The sequence below is a fragment of the Sitodiplosis mosellana genome, unplaced genomic scaffold (assembly GCF_009176505.1).
Source record: "Sitodiplosis mosellana isolate CC-2019 unplaced genomic scaffold, AAFC_SMos_1.0 Smas_scaffold_6197, whole genome shotgun sequence".
Classification (NCBI taxonomy): Eukaryota; Metazoa; Arthropoda; class Insecta; order Diptera; family Cecidomyiidae; genus Sitodiplosis; species Sitodiplosis mosellana.
The window spans coordinates 4,868,062-4,889,353 of NW_022601438.1; the positions used below are offsets into that span (position 1 = coordinate 4,868,062).

Consider the following 21,292-nt stretch of genomic DNA (forward strand, 5'->3'; position numbering starts at 1 on the left):
AGAGAGGAAAAAAAAAATTGAAAATAAAATGTTTGTTAGTAGTTTAATTCGTTGAAATTGGATTCAATGTGTAGAAAATGGCATTTATTGATGCCATCAACTGAAAAATCTGTATAAAAAAATATCGACATATTTCAAGTATATATTTTACGCATCAGGCGAATACACACATTTTTTAGCTGAAATAGCGGACGTGGCAATGGCAGTGCCAACATAATTTTCCAATTTTTTCTTACTACCCTTCCTAACCTATTTTGCATCGAGATTTTCGTTGATTTATGTCATTATCGCTGGTTTCATTCGCGCATCGTGCTGGTTATTTTTGCATTTCTCACCGTTCAACTTTATAAAGCTAAACTTTCTTCAACTGTAAAATTAAGGAGAGAATGTGAAGCAGAAGAAGAAGGAGAAAAGACTCATCAGGAAAACAACCTACGCCACGTTTGAAGACATTCTGCAGAATGGTGCTTTCGCAAAGTTTGCATCAACGTATTTTTGCACGAGATGAAAGTGAAAGCAAAGCGCATGAGAACCAAAGGCTGGAATACAGCTTATGGACGCTTTTTCTTCTCTTTGTTTCGTCGTCGCTGACGACAATATAATCAGTATTGAGTTTGGCGCGTGTGGTGTTGTTCTGTAATAAATAGTAGTTGAAGGCAGCAGCGCTGATGCGGAACATGATTTATGTTTCAATGCTATTGTAGTAATTGTTTTGCGATGTACTTTTCTTCTTAAAAGTGGGGTTATGCATTCGTTATTTTCGTTGGACGATGATGATTTTAAGGTTCGCTGAACAAGTTTTGTATTTATACCGTGGAAAAGCGTTGTGTTTTATCATGAGAGAAGGTGCTGCATCGTCCATTTACACCAAGAATCACACACATAAGGCACTCACTATTTTTCATATCAGCACTATGAACTTGTGCATCGTTGCCAAAAAATACTCTATTGCGATACTCTTTGGACGACATTTACACCTGACTAGAGCACACTACTATTACAATATCATGCGTTTCTTTCTCGCTGCGTATAAAACAAAATCGGTTATTCCGTGCCAATGCAGAAAGCGATTGCAAAAACACTCCGAAGAGCATTCGATGCACTTTGACTATGTGTACCAGAAACGCTGTCGTCGTCACCCTCATCATGATTTTATTTATTACGCTTTCTTTTTCCGTTTACCTGTTCTTTGGATTTTTTGGATTGTTGCCTCAACGGCCTGGCTTTTTTCCTTTCACTTTGCCCACCGAGAGATTTTATTTTGTCGAAATCAAATTGTGAGGGTTGTGCCAGAGCCAACAAAAAAATACATATATCAGTGAATCGAATATCAGAGCCGGTGAAACCCAAATCCATATGAACACACACACACACTTACACATAATTGCTTACATAAAACACGGCCCCACGAGAGAGAGAGAGAGAGAGAGAGAGAGAGAGAGAGAGAGAGAGAGGGAGGGAGGGAGGCAGAGAGAGAGAGAGAGGGAAAGAGGGAACACACGAATCACATCGTGTAATGCGAATGAATTTATGAGCATTTAGATATAATATAATAATGGAGCATATTTGCCGTGAATATATGGTTTTTTTTATGGTGAATAATAAAATTGAAATTGTGTAATCTTTAAATGCGAATTGAACACAATTTACCGTACGCGATGCGCCGTACACATGAAACGAAACATGTGAAAAACAATCATGTAACAAACAAATCAACAACCGTATGCTTGTTACAGCATAACATATGTTTGAGATATAAGATTACACTTTGGCAACACTGATTGTGCTGTGTTGTTTGGCTCTCTCTCTCTCTATCTCTCTCTCTCTCTCTCTTTCTCCTGCTCTATCCTTCTCATACACACTGCAATCTTTTTCCATTTTGCAATACTCCTTGGTGGAACAAGGCACAAATATTTAAATTCTAAAAATAAAACCGAAATATGCGATTCGAAAAAAGTCTGCTTACAGAATCGGTACACTGAATTAGGGATAAAACTATGGATTTCAGGTGTTCTGCTCTGCATAACCATTCAAATACCGGCAGTAATGGTCGCACTTTGTTGAAAAAAGGTAATTTTGTTTGAAAATAAAATGGCACGTCGTTAAACGGGTCCACTCTCTCATCATTTATATTCTTCATTTTTCGCAATGTTTACTCATTCAGTTGTGAACATTTTTAATGAATTGTTACGTAACCAAATACCAATTCACAACTATTTAAATCCAAGCTAATCCAAATTCAAATGATCCAATCCATTTTTTGTCTCACTTCAAGGTGGATTATTATTTTTCGAAAAAAACATAAATAATTAAATATCAAATTGTCCATTGAACCAAACACAATACATGTATTTTCATTCATAAAATCATCCTAGTAAAATCGCTAAAATTAATTTATTTATGAATGATACCGATTATCTATGGGCCATAGACTATGGCATGTAAATCGTTTGAAATTCCGTTGTTTGTTTTCGAAAACAATTTTAAAGTGTGAAATTTCATTACGAAAACCGTTTATTAACCGCGTATTTTTAAACCAAAATGTCAATACAAAGACAATTCAACATCGAAATGTGCTGCAAGTTGCACATAAAAGTCCGTTTCTTTCACTGAAACTCCTTCAGTAATACTCATATTAATAGCAATATTGTCAGATGTTTTTAATTTCAACTGTATCAACAATGAGTTTGTTCATTATCTATCTGTGTGAAACAGAAAGAAGCGAACATAAAAAATACAATAACCAATCACACTTGACACGGCAAAAATAGAAGGTGAAATGAAAAAAAAAACAATTGTTGTTTTTGCTATTTTTAAAGGAGTCAAAGAAATGAAGAAGAATCATTCGAAATGTATGAGGCACTTTATCGACGCAATGAAGTGAATTGAACAAAATTAGCGTTCATTTTGGTTTTTGAACAATCAATGCGGTGTGATTGTGAAAAAAGTATACAGACAACAGACCTTGATAACAGGCTAAAGTGATAAGTTATCTTGGCAACTTCTAGAAGAGTGCCAATAGCTCGAAAATTGTTCAACTGAAAATTGAATCATTCATTATTCAGCGAATTCATTTAAGGCACAACACTAGAAATGGAATGGATTGTATCGCTGTGTTTGGTGCTGTTTCTGTCATTGAATTGTGTGTGCACCACCAGTACTAGCAGTAGCAGCAGTAGCAGTAGCAGCCACGAAGAGAATGATTTGTATAGAACGGTGGAAACACACGATGGTGCTGTTCGTGGGCTGCGAAAATATACGCTCTTCCAAAATGTTAGATATTACGCGTTCCTGGGCATTCCATATGCAGAGAAGCCAGTAAATCATTTACGATTCAAGGTAGTTTTCATTTGAAATGCGACAATTTTTGTGTTGGCCTCGAGATATTTGTGTTTTGTTTTTCGTCTCGGTCACCATTTCCAATTAAATTTCTGTAAATCAATGAAAATTGCGTTTCCGTTTGAAAAGGCGCCAATACCGATAGCTGCATGGAAACCAAAAGTGCTCGACACATTTCATTATGCAAACTCTTGCATCCAGCAATCGTTTGCTCTTGGTAACTCTGGACCTGAATCCGAGGATTGTTTGTATCTCAATATTTTCGTACCAGGTATTTCACATTTCTCTCTCCCTCCACCACACACAAATGGAGAAGAATGGTTGAGATTTTTGGTACAATGGATTTTTTTCGTAAAAATAATCCAAAATTAAGATATCTAAAACAAAATTTATTTTCTTTCGAAAAAATTTTGTCTGAAAAAGAAATCTCAACCATTCTTCCCTGTGTGCAAGTGTGCACAATGCACATCGCAATATAAAAACGCAATCGATAATTAATGATAATGATTCATTTTTGTAGCACACATTAAATCACAGAAAAAACTGCCGGTAATTTTCTACATTCACGGTGGTGGATTCGCCGAAGGTTCGGGCAATGATTTTTTCTTCGGTCCCGATTTTCTATTGGAGAAAGGCTTGATCGTGGTGACGACTAATTATCGATTGGGCACATTTGGCTTCATGTCTCTCAATACAAAGCATCACTCGGGCAATATGGGCCTGAAGGATCAATACACTGCATTAAAATGGACACATCACAATATTGGGGCGTTCGGAGGACACAAACAACGAATTACAATCTGCGGTCAGAGTGCAGGTGCTGTATCGACTCATTATCATGTTCTCTTTCATCAATCACGAAAATTAATTCGTGGCGCAATTTGTTTGAGTGGTTCAGCATTTCTGCGCTATGCGTATTTGGATGAAAAGAGTCACGTGAAGAAAATGTACGATTTTGCTCGCAAGAGCAATGCATCTATTCAGCACATGGACCAATTGGTCGATTTTCTCGAACGTGTGCCATCACAACAAATTGTAGATTCACTTTCGCAACAATCATATGGTCGAACGTTGATTTTTGACTGGGCACCAGTTATTGAAAGTGAGTTTACTTTTTTTGATTTTAGAAATCAAATACTGTATTTGGCTTGATAAACTAAATTCTGAATGAATATCACTCTAACCACAGACAAATCAGCAATTGAACCAATTTTAACCAAAACTCCGCAGGAAATGTACGATAGTAATCGTCAGTTGAATGTCAATACAATGTTTGGATACACCAATAACGTAAGTTTCATATGTGTATCAACTCTATATGTCTCCAAGCCATATTTGCTACGGGTTTTTCTCTCTGTCCTTTTCTATTGGTCATGTTTCGAAATGATTTATTTTTCTCTACATTTCTATCTAGGAATGCCTTGGATTGGTTTGGAATGATGTTTCAAATTCAACTCGTTTAAATGAATTTCTCAAAGAGTGCAATTTAGTATTGCCGGTACACAAACTGAAGCCAGACTTCAAATCAAGAGTAAAGTTCAGGCTCAATGTTTTATTCTAATTTACTTGCTATTAATTCATCTAATTATCATCATCCACATTTTTAGTCATATCGTCGACTAACAAACCGAGTGTGCAGTCATTATATGCACAATGTTACCACCGATCATGATAAAGCTGTGCAATTCGTAAACATGATATCCGATTTGAATATGGTCACGCCAATCGATCGAGCGGTCAAAACACAAGCAAGGCACTCAAAACGACCAACATTCTACTATCAGTGAGCAAATATTTATCTGTTCCGACCATTTTTCCAATAATAAACTTCAAAGAGAAAGAAAACTACTGTTTTTATCTCCTTTTAGATTCTCTATCGCTGGTAAATTGAACTATATCAAACATATACTGAAGACTAAATGGCCGGGAGCTATTCACTGTGATGATTTGTGCTTCATTTTTCGGTAAATTTGGATCCGGATTTGTTTCGGTCATTTAAATAAATAATTTTTTTCAAAATAGGTCATATTCCAAATGTGAGTTCTCAGCTATTGCAGAACTCAAGTAATTGTGCAGACTGTCTTATTTAGACTGTATTTAATCTAAAATTTGCTGAATGATTTCATTTTGCGCTCACTATTTCAATATTGATTCTGATTGCAGATGCCATTCAATTGATTCCGTGTATCGTAACATCATGGAAACGCTAAATCATGATGAGATCAGCAAAATTAGCTATGATACCGTTCAACACATGACACAAATGATCGCCAATTTCGTTAAACACGGGTACGTTTCTTCAGCGCACTAGTTTTTGCATTTGGATGGAAATATTCTTTTATTGGTTTTTTTGCAAGTGATGTGAAATTTGCAATTTTAATCACGATGATACGCTCATTTTCAGGCGACCCACTGTTGATGGTAGGCCAACCAGAGGATACCATCCGGTTTGCGGTCGGCATGTCAATTTTCTTGACATTACAAATACTGCTATGATTCCAGGTGTATCACCGAAGAAAGAGGCCATTCGTTTTTGGAATCGCATCTTGCAAAAGGCAGAAGCGCTTGTTCACTAATCTTTTTATTTTCATAGATTTGGATTGGACGATATGATAATATGATAAGATTTCGGAACCAATTAATAAGATCATTTTAACGTAATCAATTCAACTGAAACAACATTTCATTCAAAGTATATCAATGAAATTGTCCATTAACTTTACTTTCAATGCATTCATGTTATCATTATTTGGATTTTTTTTATTTTCATAGTATTATAATTATAAAAAGAATAATAGATACATAACCCATTCATTTTCACTAAACTGAAGTAATAACCATTGAATTTTATGAGTACACATTTTTTTTTGTGATGATCGTAACGATAGCATAGTCATTCTCCAAAATGTTGCTAAACATTTTCAGCCAGACACTCAATTACAATACAAAAAAGACGGAAATCATTGTGTCTGTATAACACATCCATACTATTTTTTTTACTTTCATACGCGATTGTTAACATTGTACACATACAAAATACATTGTACACATACATAATAGTGTTGCTATCTGCAAAGTTGATATAATATCGAAAATAATTGAAGAGGCTGGTTGTATGTAGACTATAACTGAAGTCACGTGCACTTGATATTGAATTAAAATCAATGACAAAAGCTGTTGGATGAAACATTCTATCTCTGCTATATATAATAAGAATATTAGTTAAAACGCTATATAATGAGTAATTGATTTATAATCAAGTTCTGTCTACTGTTCTAAAGTTAAAATTACCACGTTATCAAATTATCACTCGATTTGATTTTTCAATGCACATCTAGAGTTTTTCTAAAGAACCATCACCATTCAAAAAGTTTTTCTACACTATTTTTTACACACCGCCTCCACTCGCATTTAGTTTCCATTACATTAGATACACGTTGACCGTTGAAATCCAATGGAAGTGGAGAATAGTGTAAAGCTGTTTGAAGTTCTTTAATTCTAATTGGTAATCTGTTGGCACGTGTATGAAACGACAACAACAATAACAAGTATTTTCAATGTAAACATTAGATAAGCTCTACTGACATGACGCTTGTTGTGATCGTTGAAAATTTAAATCACATAAACGTATGTATGGCTAATAATCAGACCGTATAAGTTCTATTATTAGGAAAATTAGGCTACAGAGCCGATCGATTCATGGAAGCCAAACATTTTGGATGCATTTGAATACGGAGATATGTGCATACAACCAGGAACTTTAATGCCAGGCGCTCACTCACAAAGCGAAGACTGCTTAAAATTGAACATTTTTGTGCCAGGTAATATTTATATTCAAATGTTATTTGCAACTCTTTGGCTGTAACATTTGCACAATTATTCAATTTCAGCTGATGTAAAACCGAAAGAAAAATTGGCGGTGTTGTTTTTCATCCATGGTGGTGGCTTTGCGGAGGATTCAAGCTATGATTCGCTCTACGGCCCGGACTTTATCATCGAAAAGGCGACAATTTTGGTGACAATGAACTATCGAATGGGACCGCTTGGATTTTTATCGCTTGATACAGCGGAATACTCAGGGAATAATGGATTAAAAGACCAACAGTTGGCCTTGAAATGGATCAACGAGAATATTGATTGATTTGGAGGTGATGTATCAAGAAAGGTGGTGAACGAAGGTGGTGTATCAACGCATCTCCACATTTTATCGGCTGAATCGCGAAAGTACTTCCGTAATGCAATTAGTGGATCGGCATTCAATTATTTTGCAATATCTCCGGAGCAGAATCGATTGGCACAGGCACATAAAATAGCCAAAGAATTGGGTGAACCAAAAAATACCATCGACGAATCGGTGGCATTCTTAAAAACAGTTCCAGCTGAGGATTTCAACCAATTTGCTGTAATATCAGCCGATGGTGGTGTTCGATTCCATATTCCATTCGGTCCAATAGTCGAAAGTGCTCATTTAAAATCACATTTTTCGCTTAACACATTCTCGGCACTGATTTTTCTTTCTTTCTTCCACTTTGCACGACACAGGGAAGGATGCAAAGCGCGCATTCATGGTTGAAGCACCGGAGAAATTGTATGAAACGTCAAAGATTGATGTGGATGCAATGTTCAGCGTTACATCCCTCGTACGTGTTAAATTTACAATTCAACAAATGCAATCAAATGACGTCAATGATTTATTTTGCTTTGTGTGCTTGTTCCGTTCTTTTTTCGATTAGGAAGTGATGTCGTTGGCACCCAAGACGCCAGCCGCATTCTTGCAAGTGCTTGATGCTAATTTTAATCTACCTTTGCCATTTAGAGGGCTTAATTTACCATTAGAATCTGAAGTAAGTTGAACAATGTGCACCAGTCACGTTTGCAAAATAGTAGATACGTGACACGGAGCTCATCGCCGTGTGTCCTGCACAATACGAAATTCATGCGATTTTATGGCCCGCTTCAAGCATCATCCAGACCCAAAGACGTTCTCTTTCACGTTTTGTGTGTTCTTTTAACTCTATCTTTCCCTCTTTTTCTCAGTCACACACTCAGTTGAACAGCATCTGAATGAACAAATGGCTGTACTTTTGTTATCATTACAAATCTTTTGAACTCCGTCGGCATTCGGTCGGCTTGGATTAATGCATAAAGATATTTCGAGTCGGCAGAAGGTCGTTTAGCCTGTGTGTGTGTGTGTATGTGTGTGTGTATGTGTGTGTGTGTGTGTGTGTGTGTGGATGGTTAAACCCACTTGAATTTAATAATAATCTGATTGCTTAATTAATTACTCAGAATTCTGTGATAGTTTTTGGTTGTGAGCAGTGGCCAACATTTTAATTTTCTGTCTGGTCGCTCCGATAAGCACATCGCAATGGCTTCCCTTCACCGGTCCACTGGCCATATTTAATATGCATGGACAAAAGTTACAAAATAGCTATTCTGCAACAGCAACAGCATCACCACCGCCGCCATCACACCAAGAATATGATATTTAAAGCAGCAGTCTCAATTTTCGGTCGGTTTTCGTATATGAAACGTGCGTGTGTAACACACGTCCATTATAACATATTGTTTCCATTGGATTAGGCCAATTTGGCATCGTCGATAGAGGTATTAATGTTACAGCACGTACAGTGAATAATATGGTAGCATAAAACATTAGTCGTTTGGTTGGTCCATTCAGGTAACCAAACATATGCGTACACTCAAGCGGCCCCATCGATTTTGGTATTCTGCAAGCATATTGACACTCAGATAAAATGCGTCGAATATTTTCTACCTTTGTGTAGCTGCTGTTGCTGAAACACCAATGCGACAATAACGGAATTTCCCTCCCAAATGAAACAAAAAACACAGAGAGAGAAATAGTTTCACTTAATACGAAGCTCTCATTCAATTGAAAAGTGCATTCAATATGCAAACGCTCCAACATTATTTTGCATACCATCAAACGGACCCTAAGGTGCACTCGTCGATACGAGCATATAAAATATCTAGGGGATTCATGCCAAATTTTATTTAGCAAAATCTATTTGTATTATTTAAATCATGTAAAATTCACGCTAGATTTCAAATATTTTGTATTATTTCCCGAATGCGTTGTTAATCTTCATATTCACCTTGAACAATATGTTCTGGAAGTGGGTTTTGGTGGATCTTCACGATGGATCAGACTGGGTTTGACAATGCACTGGTCCATCCTGTGGATCTACTTCCAGAACCAGGAGCGGTTTTGAACAATCCTGAGGATCCTACAAAACCCACTTCCAGAATTTTCGAAGCGATAATGACGTCAACAGATTGGACATGGTTCTGCTGACAGTCGGTTTATTGAACAAAATTGAGCAAAATTGAAATTATGCATACATATCTGTTTAATATGTAGAAACATAAACAAATTCATATTGTTTGTTCATATTTTAAATATGGAAATTGTCGTGAGGCCCCTAGTAAAATATGCTATGCATTTTTTCCCTCTTTTCTTTACGTTCCGTTGCAATAATTCCTTTTCAATGAAATGTACAATTTTCTCTATTGCATTTCCACAGGAGCATCGCAATTTAACCAATGACACTCGCAAATTCTACTTTGGAGATGGTGCCATCAACGAAGCGGCAATTCCACAATATTTCAAGTACTTATCCGATGTGAATTTTTTATGGGCCATTGACAAAAGTGTCAAATCACATGTGGCCCATTTAGCGAGCAAAACGTATTATTTGTGACGTTTGTTTCTCTTACCTGTCTGTTCTCTTTTGTCTATCTTCCTTTCGAAACGAAAATAATTATTAGTGGCGACCTAACGAAATTCATTGAAATGTCAAATATTTCAATTTGTGTTATGAACGATGTGTTGTCTGTATGAAATCCGTACAGGTTTTTCGTTGGTTCAACATTGAATTTATTCAAAAAAATGGACTTCCTTAAGCGTGCTGAAATTTTCATATGGCCTGGTGCTGCTCATGCTGACGAATTGTGCTTTCAGGTTAATTCAGGTAAATATTGATTTGATAAACAACATTGAACTGTGTCGCTATGAACAAACTTTGAATGAAATCGCATCATTTTAATCCACTGCAGATGCGGATTCGCTCAATCATATTACGATGAAATAATCAAAACCAAAAACAAGGATAAACAATCAAAAATCAGTTTGCAAACGATTGATTACATCACCGAATTGTTCACGAATTTCGCCAAATATGGGTATGTCGTGTATAGTCTGTGTCACAGGTGAATCACTCAAATGATATCGATTAACATTTCGATCATGGCATGTATGTGTTTTGCACTAAATGCATAGTGTACCATCGCATCGAGGTGATCCCATCGATGGCTTTCAACCGGTTCAACACAACAGTGATGATGGCATTCATTTTCTCGATATTAACAATGATGGATTGACAACTGGTTTGAAGCCACATGAAAAAGTCATCAACTTTTGGACGAACATAAAACAACGAGCATTTCAATTTGCCGCCCACAAACAATTCGTACAAAAACGAGATAAATTGTAAAGGCAGGAAAAATTACACACAGATTGAACTAAACGCCAATATTTGGTGCCGGCAAATCAGAAAAAAATCCAAAGTTAAAGAAATCGTGACATATTTTTTCATGGCCAATTTTTTGAACGTACATAACTTTCTTCTATTGTCATCAAACTTGAAAATCGAATAAAAATATGTTTGAATGGAAAAATCGAAGAAATTGAAAGTGGTGTTGACATTAATCCGAATTTGTGGTGCGCTTTTGTCAGTATGTTTGTTGCACACGCGCGCGCACTGAAATAGCATTGAAATTAGCTTGAATTCCTCCAGCCGAAATAAATCTACTTATTTTTACTTTGGAAGGAGGAGGCGAAACCCCTCTATTTTTTATACTTTTTTTTATCATTGCATTTGAATGAGAATCCGTCGTGATTCGTAATTTTATGGAATATGTAGCATGCTATTGTTGGAATCTGAGAAGAGTTTTAAAAAATACAAGAGATTCGTACAAAAAGGGATATGCAATCAAAATGGATTATATTGTCCAAAAGCCACTTCCTTTACATTGGCATAGTAGAACATGTTTCCATCATCACCTTCTCACGCAACCTCACATACAAAAATATAATCAACTACAATTTACAATTGCTTTGGCATTTGCATTTGTATAATCTCGTTGTGGTTACAAAGTGATCATCATTTCGAATTATGTTTTATTTTTATGGTCGCGTATAAAACGTAAAAAATGGTGTGCATCACATGAAATGCTCTCTGTTTTTCACTCTATCTCGCTCTGCCTCTTGCCATCATCATCATAATCCATGCGAGCGTGGAAAGGAATATAAATCAATATGTGCTTGTTCTTTGGATTGCTCCCATTACACTGAAAACTGCTTCACAATTTGACAATTCAAGCAAAAAAAGTTTCATCCCAAAAGGAAGACAACACAAGAAATTGCTCTCTCTCTCTCTCTCACTCTCATTGTGTGTATATTGTACTTGCAGCTATTTTATCCATTTTAGTTGCAAATGCATAAAATTTTCTACCGCGCGCACAACGGACGCCGTACGCGCTGCTTTTTTCGTCCCTTTTTTTCAGTGCATTCGATTGAAGAAATTTCATCTTATATTGCCACCGAGTGGAAACGTACTTGTAAAACTATAAAAATGAACAATGCTCTCCTCTTGTGCTGTGTCGCGCAAGCATAGTACACACTGCAATAAAATTGATAGCAAAAGTCGTCGACGGGAAAAAAAGTGGTGTAAAAGACACGCATAAATATACAATACACCCAAAGAATCGTTTCCAGAAGTATACTGAAGTGAAGACTGAACGAAACACGCAAATAAAGAAGGAGAAGTGAATTCGCATCATCAAATGTAATGCCAAGCATCGGTATCGCTTCTCGACAAGGTGCACGTACTTCAATTCATCGCCTGGCGAAAAGTGCAACTGAAATGCGCGCAACAACAACAACTACACCAGAAGAAGAAAAAAAAATGCGAAGCTTAATTTTTATAAGTTGTATATATTGTAAATTACGGCGCGTGCATATGCATAGATCGGTATACTTATGAAACACACAGCGTGAATGAAATGCGAAAAGGAATCTCATCCATAATTTACTCAAGTTGATGGCATACGATATAGTCTCCAGCGCAAAGTCATTGGTTGTTTTGCTACTGCTGTTGTTTTTGTTTCTGTCCAACTCTCGAATGAATTGGTGCAACAAACTCAACGAGCACGCAGTTCGGCTCAAGCAAACTTTATGATGCAGAGATCATGAACAATTTCATAAAATGCTTCATTTTTTCCTGCTACTGCAAAACTGTCGATTAGAAGCACTTTGGATTTAGAAAATGTAAAGTAACGTGGATTTTACCGAGGGGATCCATTCGCGAATTGATAAAACTTGAACATAATCCACAAAATTCATTCAAATTGTTTCACATATCCAGCGAATTCGGCAGCTCAGCTATCATTTGAAGGAGTAGCAGATATAGTTTGTAAAAAATTCGTAAACAATTTGCAAATTCGAAACCAAATTGCAATAGATCTGATATCAACTGATCGCTTAAATTTGGCTGACATAAAAACTTTTAATATTTTGTTACCAATGGTGGATTTATTGTGAGCTTTCGAGAGTGATTTTAATAAAAAAAAAATGAATTTCCTCTGTACTTGTAACGATTCTCATGTGTAAACTAACCCTATCTATTCATTCTTTGACAGTCATTTTGTTGCTTAATGTTATTTGCATTGCGGGTACAAATAGTGCATTGTGTCCCTATCTCTCAGACCGAGAGTTTCAGTTTACACTGGAACAGTAAGAAGAAAGAAAAAGAAGGATGATAAATAGAATACATTTGAGCGAGCAACCATCGGTCTCTCCCAACGCTCTAGTTCAAATTCACTTGTGATTGAATAAATTTCATGCAAAAATTATTGCAACTTGAGCGCAACTTTTATTCGGTTGCATTTCTATGTAAATCATTCCATTGGATAGGCTCCGTTTCGAATGTGTACATAGAAGCGGAAAAATGTGTAAAAACAGAATCTCAGACGCAAATTCATCTCCTCGCACCGATCGTCATTGTTCACTCAGGCTAGCTCTACGCTTCAATCCACACCGAATGCCCGGATAAATGCATGCAAAAGCTGAACACAGGAAGACATTTAAATGATTAGATTATGTGCTTGCGCGGATGCACAGAGGCAAGGCGACGAAAAACCAACGACAAGAAAATGAGAAAAAGAACACACACACACACACACACTCAGCCATTATATGCACATTTCTCGGAGCCGTATCGCTCATAGATCACATAACTGAGAGACAGAGAGAGAGTAGAAGAACGAGTGTCAGAGGCTTGGCGATAAATGCCTACGTTTCACTTTGTCGAACGGCAAAACATTTCACCCACATTTTCTATCAGACACTGATGAATGGAAATGTGCTCGCATTCGGGCGCTATGTTGCGGTTTCGCTCTCTGTAGACTCGTGGCTTTTGCAAACGACCTCTCCGTCGTCGTCAACGTCGATGTTTGTACATTTCATCTGTGCATTTGTTTGCAAATGTGCATCACATTCCTCAGAGTTATTAAGTTGGCCGGTAGACATTTCTTTTCCTTTATCTCTCTCTCCAACTCTGCATATTTTCTGCTTTCCCGAGTTCTGCCGAGCACCATCTATGAGATTGTGCATGTTTGTATAGAATTTCACGGATTTACGTTGAATGAAAAAAATGTAGTTTATTAAAATTGAATTGAAAGCGCTCTCAAACCGAGTTAGTATTTTTTTTTTCAACTCGAGTGCAATACGAATACCAATTTGGCAAATTACTGTACAAAATAAACGAATAAAGCTCTTTCCAAATTTATTGAAACCATTTTGAAAATATATACTGTTACACATCCGACGGAACAAAAAATTGTTTCGATCAATTTTCAAATGAAATTTGAACTACGTGACTGTCATACGAGTATGCAATGCGATTATTTTTGCAATCAAACAAACTATTTGTGTGGCACGGGTGGGTTTAACAATGAAAATATGCTTATATGGGTGCAATGATTGCGGAAAAGTGTGTCAAATGCAAAACAATACTTAATTCTAATTAAACAGGAATGGGACGAGAGACAAAAAAAACGCGATGCTTGTCAATGGTATGCCGCATCCCACTTTGAATATATGTTTCGGTTAACGAAATAAAAGTTCGACTGATAAACGTAACGATGGGACTGCATTCACAAAATCTCTGACTCTATAACAACTTTGCATTTTCCGCTCTCGCTTTCTCACTTTCTATGCTTTTTTTCTCTCGCCAAAATAAAAGTCACTGCCATCGCATAAAACTTCACGTTCGTTCTATCTTTATCTGGTTCTCGGTTGTCGAGGAAACTTTCTAACCATTTTATCCCATTAAATTCTCATTTGGACGAAAAACTCCATTTATCAGTTGTTACATCATTGCAATGCCGAGCTAGTTGGATTTAGCGTTTGCGTTGCATAAACCGGTGCGCGATGCTGAGCCAGTGTGTATGACTCGGGGTGGGAAAAACTCTCTCTCTCTCTCCCTCCCTATCTGTACAAGTTGGTAATTAAAATATTACATAATTTCATGTGAAAGAAGCTACATAGCAAATGTTCCCTCTCGAAAATTATACGGGTTTTGTTTACTCGGAAATAAGGCGTTATCTTTGCTAAACACAATTTACACCAAATTGATGAAAACGATACCGGCTTCATTTTTCATGTGAAGAAAAAAAATATTAACAACAGCAACAACAAACTGATACATTTTTCATGATGTGAACTGTGGATAAAATGTTTGAACTACATGCATTAAGTGGGAATTAAAGTTTGTACTTATTTTTTGTAGCAGACTAGCAGTTTCAATGAATTCAAGCCGAAGTCCGATGAAAAACTAAAGGTATCATGCATTTTCCCTCATTCATTTGATAATTTTAAAATTTTAATTCCTTCAATTCGAAGAATGTCAGTGAAACAACAAAGGATTTGAGCACAATAATAATATCACTTAGAGAATACTATGAAAACCCATCCATACAATAGTCTACTTCAATATGTCAAGTTATGCAACGAATGGTACTTTCCAGCTGCTGTTGTGTTCCAAATAACACGGATTTTATGCTCATGAAGACATGACATAACATGAAGAATGCAGTCAAAAATCAAGGGCATTTAACCACAATATTCTGTCAATTCCGCCATTCTCTTTTTTCTTACCGCACCCATCACTTTGCACATTCAATAAGAGATGAATTCATTCGGAAATTATTGCACAAAACACATTTTGTTCGGCTTTGTTTTCGTATTCAATTGGATGTTTGTTTTTGTGAGTGCCTTGTTGCATGGATGCAAGCACCATGCAATGTGCTTTGTGTACATAGCACGAATTACATTGTTTGCTGTGTGGCAAAATGAAATTGTAGCGCGATCTCAACGCTCATCTCGTTTTTCAAATGGAAATGGAATGAAGCTAATGGGTATGTTTTCATATTGTGATATTCATAAATCGGTGCACAAACTATGCATTTGCCACTCGTGTAATAAATCAACAACAAAAGCACACACATCCATGGTGATTAGCACACAGTTGCGGAATAGAGATGAGACGATACACAGCGAAAATAAAGCAAATCATTTGATATCGAAGAGACGCACACGCACACCTGTTAGTTCCATTGAATGCTCGAGTAAGCTCCTAATTGCCGACTGGACTTTTGTATCCGGTCGGAAATTTTGCGAAGTATAACGTTTCATATCCACCCGCAGACAGAACATGCACATCAATTTCGAATCAAACGCTATGCGAATAGTTTTTAGAACTGCGATCCCCGCTCTTTTTGCACTCTCATCCTTAAACACGCAGCACAAATGGAGCCGTGGGAAAAATGGGAGAGAGAGAGAGAGAGAGAGAGAGAATCTGTGTGAAATTTGATTGTCGACATTCCAACCTTTTTTTTTACATCGAATATGTGTGGAAATATTTTGTGTGTGCAAAAAATGTGTTAATTTCTCTTTTGCACACTCTCTTCCGCAGTCCCTCTTTCGTTTCTCTTCCTTTCTCACTTATTTGTTTTTCCTTTTATTTTAGTTTTACAAATTAAGTGCTCTTTGTACGACACACACATTGAATGCTCCGAATGATCCATTTTAACGATTTAATATAGTGTCATTTCATGCAGTAAAAAGCGCTTTGATATTAAGTGGTCTGGTGCGATAACTAAAGGTGACGGCAAAAGTCACTTGTTTATATTATTTTTAATGGTGGAAATCGTGCATAAAACGTTCATAACCGATTTTAACCCCATAACGCTTTGCGTTGCCATATGGCAACGGCCGAAGGTAATGCGCTTTGAAAGTGGATAAAAACTGAACCATGGCTCACATCATACCAAATAGACACGTTTTATACGCTCGAAGAATCCCACTTTTCAAAGATAAATTATCAAATCTACAGAAAAAAATTCCAAACCCCGACATCATGAATTTGAGTGTTTTTTAAAAAGTGACGATTTTTTTCCGTCAAAAATGACCAAAATAGAATTTTACCATATTTTCCAGAATTTCATTTTTTGGAAACAGCCACATTGCTTTTAGCGTTGTATTTTTAGAGCACTAACGAACGAAATTTGGAATTTTGTGGAGAAAAAAATCTTTTTCATGGCTCAAGAAACGCATGTGGATTAGATTCAAAATAAAAAGGAGTTTCATTTGTATTTGTTTATTTTTGACTCGTTAAAATAATGGCACGTCCATGGGCAAATTAATGAAATTTGAAAAAAAAATCACGAGAGTGAAAAATTTGCTCAAAGGTTAAATGTCATTTCAATTTGCTGGCGTTGTCATCTTGTTCGTGGGTCGATCGCCTGGTCGACCCAGCACGTCGGTTGAGTACCGTATCAAGCAACAATTATTTACGAAACATATGAATATGGGATTAGTTTATTGCACAAGAAGAAATAAAGCACTCAACAACAGCATCGTCGACGCCAAAATATAGCTGGCAATGAAATTTCGGTGCTAATATATTATTATAATTATTCACTTTTGGTGACGTATTGTTTTGGAAGCATAAACAACAGCCAGCATTAGAATAGGATGGTGAGTGACTAAGTGAATCGAATATTTGCATGCTTTTATAAAGGCGGCTGCTGTTGCGATGACAACGATGGTGACGACGACGGCGACACTTTTATTCTTCTGCTGAAAGCTCAATATGAATTATACGTGTTTTGATTATCAAACTATTCAATATGAAATGAACATGCCCACGCTTTCTTTTGGCCTCAAAATAATGAAAAAAAGAAACAGCAGACTAAATCAAAATGGCCAAGCCATTCGTTCACAACATATCTCGAACAAGTGAAAAGGAACGAAAGAATGTTCATGCAAAATGAATTGCGTACCATGCATGCTGTTGGCGGACGTGTTTGTGTGTGGGATCAATTTACGTATACATAAAATTCCATTATCAGTAACGTAAATCATCCGATATGGCATCTGATTTGCTTTCATTCAAAGCCATAAATTCGATTTCAGTATTAATTAATTGAGATATTGTCGTCAATGCCACGAATAAAACTCACATTTAAAATAATAAATGCACGCATTTCGCTTTGTGTTACTGTGTGTGTGTGTGTTTGTGTGTGTGTGCTTTGGTCGTATGCAAATTGAAATGACAGGCAGAAATAAAGTTTTTCACAAAGCGCCTGTTTTTGATGTTACCATTTTGGTATTTTCCACTATTTCTCCGTGTCTCTCTTCCTCTATTTCATGAACTTTATCATTATATTATTTTTGGCTTTGTTTCAAACGCCCTCCCCATGGTTTTTTTCTGTTCGTTTTGAAAACCATTTATAGTACTGTCATTCTTGTACACATTGAAATGACTTTGAGTTTTTGAAAGGCTTTTGACGACTCACATGAACACAAAATGGAATTGAACATATCCTTTTGGTCGATTAAAGTTTTTGTTCATATTTCGGGGATGATGCATTCATATGTTGTTGCTCAAGTCTTTTATTGTTCTTCTCCACAGAAAGCTTTCGTGTGCATCTCAACCGAACCAAAGCAATCCCGTGTGAAAAAGAAATGACTGACTGACTATAACTTCAGTTGACTTTAGTTGATTGAATTTATATTTTTGTTCTAAGAAAATCACTTGGTCCCAAATGAAGCAACTAAGATTGACTTGTAACTTCAAATGATTTCAGTTAATTATGATAGACTTACACTACACTTTGTACTGAAATGTCAATCAAAGTAAGTCATTTTTGTCCCAAATTAGTTAACTGACTGCTCAGTTACTATTTTTTCACACGGGATTTCCAGTTTCTCGTTCTGCTATATTAAAGCAGCATACTTTTTGTTTCGTTTCGCATATGTGAAAAGCAGTAAGTAGACACACCGAGAGAAAGAAACGGGGTGAATTGAGAGTCTTCTCTCTCTCTCTCTCTCTCTCAGGGTCTTATGAAATGAACACGACATATTTTGGTGCTTGATCTCTTTCGAAAATGGTAAAATGCGTCGTCGTCGTTGCACATTATTTTTTATTTGATTTGGATGGAATAAAAAATGGATTTTTATTGCGTGAAATGTCAAGAACTTCTGTAAGCTTTGTCAGTACTTGCACTAGTTTATGAGGTAAGTGAACTCGGAGCGAGAGCCAGAGAAAGAGAGACAGAGACAGAGAGTGAGAGAGAGAGAGAGAGAGAGAGCATCTGACATGTTGAAAGTTATTCGGTGTGCGTGTGCGTATATATGTGATTCGGACGGTCATAACACTATAATATTTGCCATTGTGTCGTGATACACCCTCGTAATTCAACAACATTGTAGAAAATGAGTTGAATTGAAATTCATGCCATGAGTTTTTATTCGTTAGCCCAACCAACGATGTAGTTAACAAAATAGTTGTTCTTCTCTATTCACCCTTCACCCCATCTTCCTCTTTCTCATTCTTGTTCCTCTTTCCCGTTTCAATTCCAACTTTATTACATGTCAAACATTAATTTTTTTATTCATACAGTTTTGTAGTACTTAACGAAACGCGCAAACTTTGCCGGCATATATGCTCATTTAAAAGCTGGTTTTCAATTATGTGCTTGCTTTTGGCTCTCATGAAAAATGCAACTATTCAGAATGACTACATCGCAATTTCTACCAGACTCATCAACGCTTTCCATCTCCTGCTCCGTGTTTCGCTAATTTTCATAGGGTCCCGTAGGGAGGGAATGGCGTCCATTTCATGGAAATTCCATGTCCATTCGAAAGAAAATGCTATGATGATAGTTTAGTTGAGCTTTATTGTTGCAATAACAGCAGTGATTTAATTACATTTCTATGTTGTTACTGAAACAACTCCACTTGAACCATCGTTGATACCATAGCACCGAAGTGACTTTAAAGTAATAGCATTTCGGACATTGTATAACATATTGTGTGTGTGTGTGTGTTGTAATAAAATTTAATCTAGTTTGGTGTGAGTTATTTAAATGGAACGCACGCGGTTTTTTTTATTGACTTTGTGTCGAAAAATGTGCCGCCGCAGCAACAACAGCAGCGAAAAATTGTGTTCACTTGATTTACCACTCAGTACATTGATTGGTGCTTAATTTCAAACCGTTGAACCAAATTCCGAAATAACAATCGCTAAATGACTAATTCGATGAAATGTTTATGGCAAATCCCACATGCACACATACACACACACACACCCATACGCGTATGTTCACAACACAACCCGTGTGCAAATAAAATGACTAACAGTCACTCAGTTGTATGTAACTGTATGTTGTGATACACAACTAAAACTACTAATTTGGGACATTTTGACTAAGAGTGATTTGTGATTAAAGTTAACTGCAGTTGCTTATTTTGTTCGAGACAATCACTTTTAGTCAGTCAAAATGTCCCAAATTAATCGACTGAATAGTCAGTCAAAAATTTTCCACACGGGAATGTTTCATCGTGAACATTTTTTGTGAAAACATAATAACGCATTTATGGATAGAAAATCAACTGAATTTGACGGAGTCTAGGTTTTTTGTGCATAATTTATTATTTACTCGCATTGAATTTGTAAAAGCTTATGTCCTGCGAATCAGAGAGCGAGGGACACAGAGAGAGAGAATTGGAATGAAATGCTGCGAAAGCAATTGAATGAACTTGAAATGTTGGAAAGTGAAAACAATAAACGGATGCTCGCGACGCATACAAACACACACACACACACGGTGGCAAGGCATATACATAAGTGGATTACACATATTCATTATTGAATTAGTGTGTAATTTACATTTGTGCTGAATTTTCATTTTGATTACAGTAATGCTACTGTGTTTTGACTAGATATATTCGCATATGTAGAGCAAGCGTGTGTATGTGCGTGCGAACAACGGGCGTATCAACTGAATTGTTGAACGATTTTGCTGTTTCATTTATTCCGCTGGTGTGCACACCCGTTGAACGAAGAAAAAGAAGAGGTGGACGAGATGCGGAGAGAAAGGCTCATTCTCACGATGTATGTACCACATGAAATCAGTGGATGGGGCGAAGTAGTTGGGGGAATATGATGCGACCGAAAAATCGGATGAGCTGCAAAAATGAACGATGGATCGAAAAGTGAATAAAAATGGAAAATGAGAAAAAAAAACTGGTTCACCAACAGACACATTCAATGTGTGTATGTGCTTCACATCATCACGGAATGAGCGGAGAGCGGGAAAAGGAACAGAGTGTGTATGTGTGTCTATGTCTGTCGGTGTGTCGTTTTGTAATTTGGTCGTCGTCGTCCGTTTGCCGCTTACAACCGGGGCAAAATATAAAATCGTTCCATTTTATTTAACATATCATTTGGCTGTGAGTGTGTGAAAATTCCGCTCTTTCCATCACACGAGTGCATTTAGGGAATGGTGTGGTGGATAATCTATTGAA

At 36.7% G+C, this 21,292-nt stretch overlaps 2 protein-coding genes and 1 pseudogene across 3 annotated transcripts in view; 2 read left to right on the plus strand and 1 right to left on the minus strand.

The window, feature by feature from the left end:
- The window catches only part of LOC129577409 (receptor-type tyrosine-protein phosphatase U), a 134,538-nt gene that overhangs the window by 26,656 nt on the left and 86,590 nt on the right, over positions 1-21,292 (minus strand). The window contains exon 1 of one of the 2 annotated variants that reach the window (XM_055464376.1): positions 1,967-2,611. The exons of the other annotated variant lie outside the window; for it this stretch is intronic. Within the exon in view, the coding sequence (XP_055320351.1) occupies positions 1,967-2,030 (64 nt within the window). The 5' untranslated portion in view covers positions 2,031-2,611. Of the gene's footprint in view, positions 1-1,966; positions 2,612-21,292 lie in introns of those variants that run through there. 2 annotated transcript variants of the gene reach the window in all.
- LOC129577412 (venom carboxylesterase-6-like) lies at positions 2,869-6,670 on the plus strand. The gene is made up of 9 exons (XM_055464378.1): positions 2,869-3,339; positions 3,469-3,610; positions 3,860-4,441; positions 4,529-4,629; positions 4,754-4,870; positions 4,947-5,122; positions 5,208-5,303; positions 5,503-5,628; positions 5,744-6,670. The coding sequence occupies exons 1-9, from the start codon at positions 3,094-3,096 to the stop codon at positions 5,913-5,915; spliced, it is 1,758 nt and encodes a 585-aa protein (XP_055320353.1). The 5' UTR covers positions 2,869-3,093; the 3' UTR covers positions 5,916-6,670.
- On the plus strand, positions 7,033-10,464 carry LOC129577413 (esterase B1-like; annotated as a pseudogene).

Coding starts and splice junctions, on each gene's coding strand:
- LOC129577412 (XM_055464378.1), top strand. CDS start 3,094: ATGGAATGGATTGTATCGCTGTGTTTGGTGCTGTTTCTGTCATTGAAT. Junction 3,340..3,468: donor TAAATCATTTACGATTCAAG/GTAGTTTTCATT, acceptor CCGTTTGAAAAG/GCGCCAATACCGATAGCTGC. Junction 4,442..4,528: donor CTGGGCACCAGTTATTGAAA/GTGAGTTTACTT, acceptor CTCTAACCACAG/ACAAATCAGCAATTGAACCA.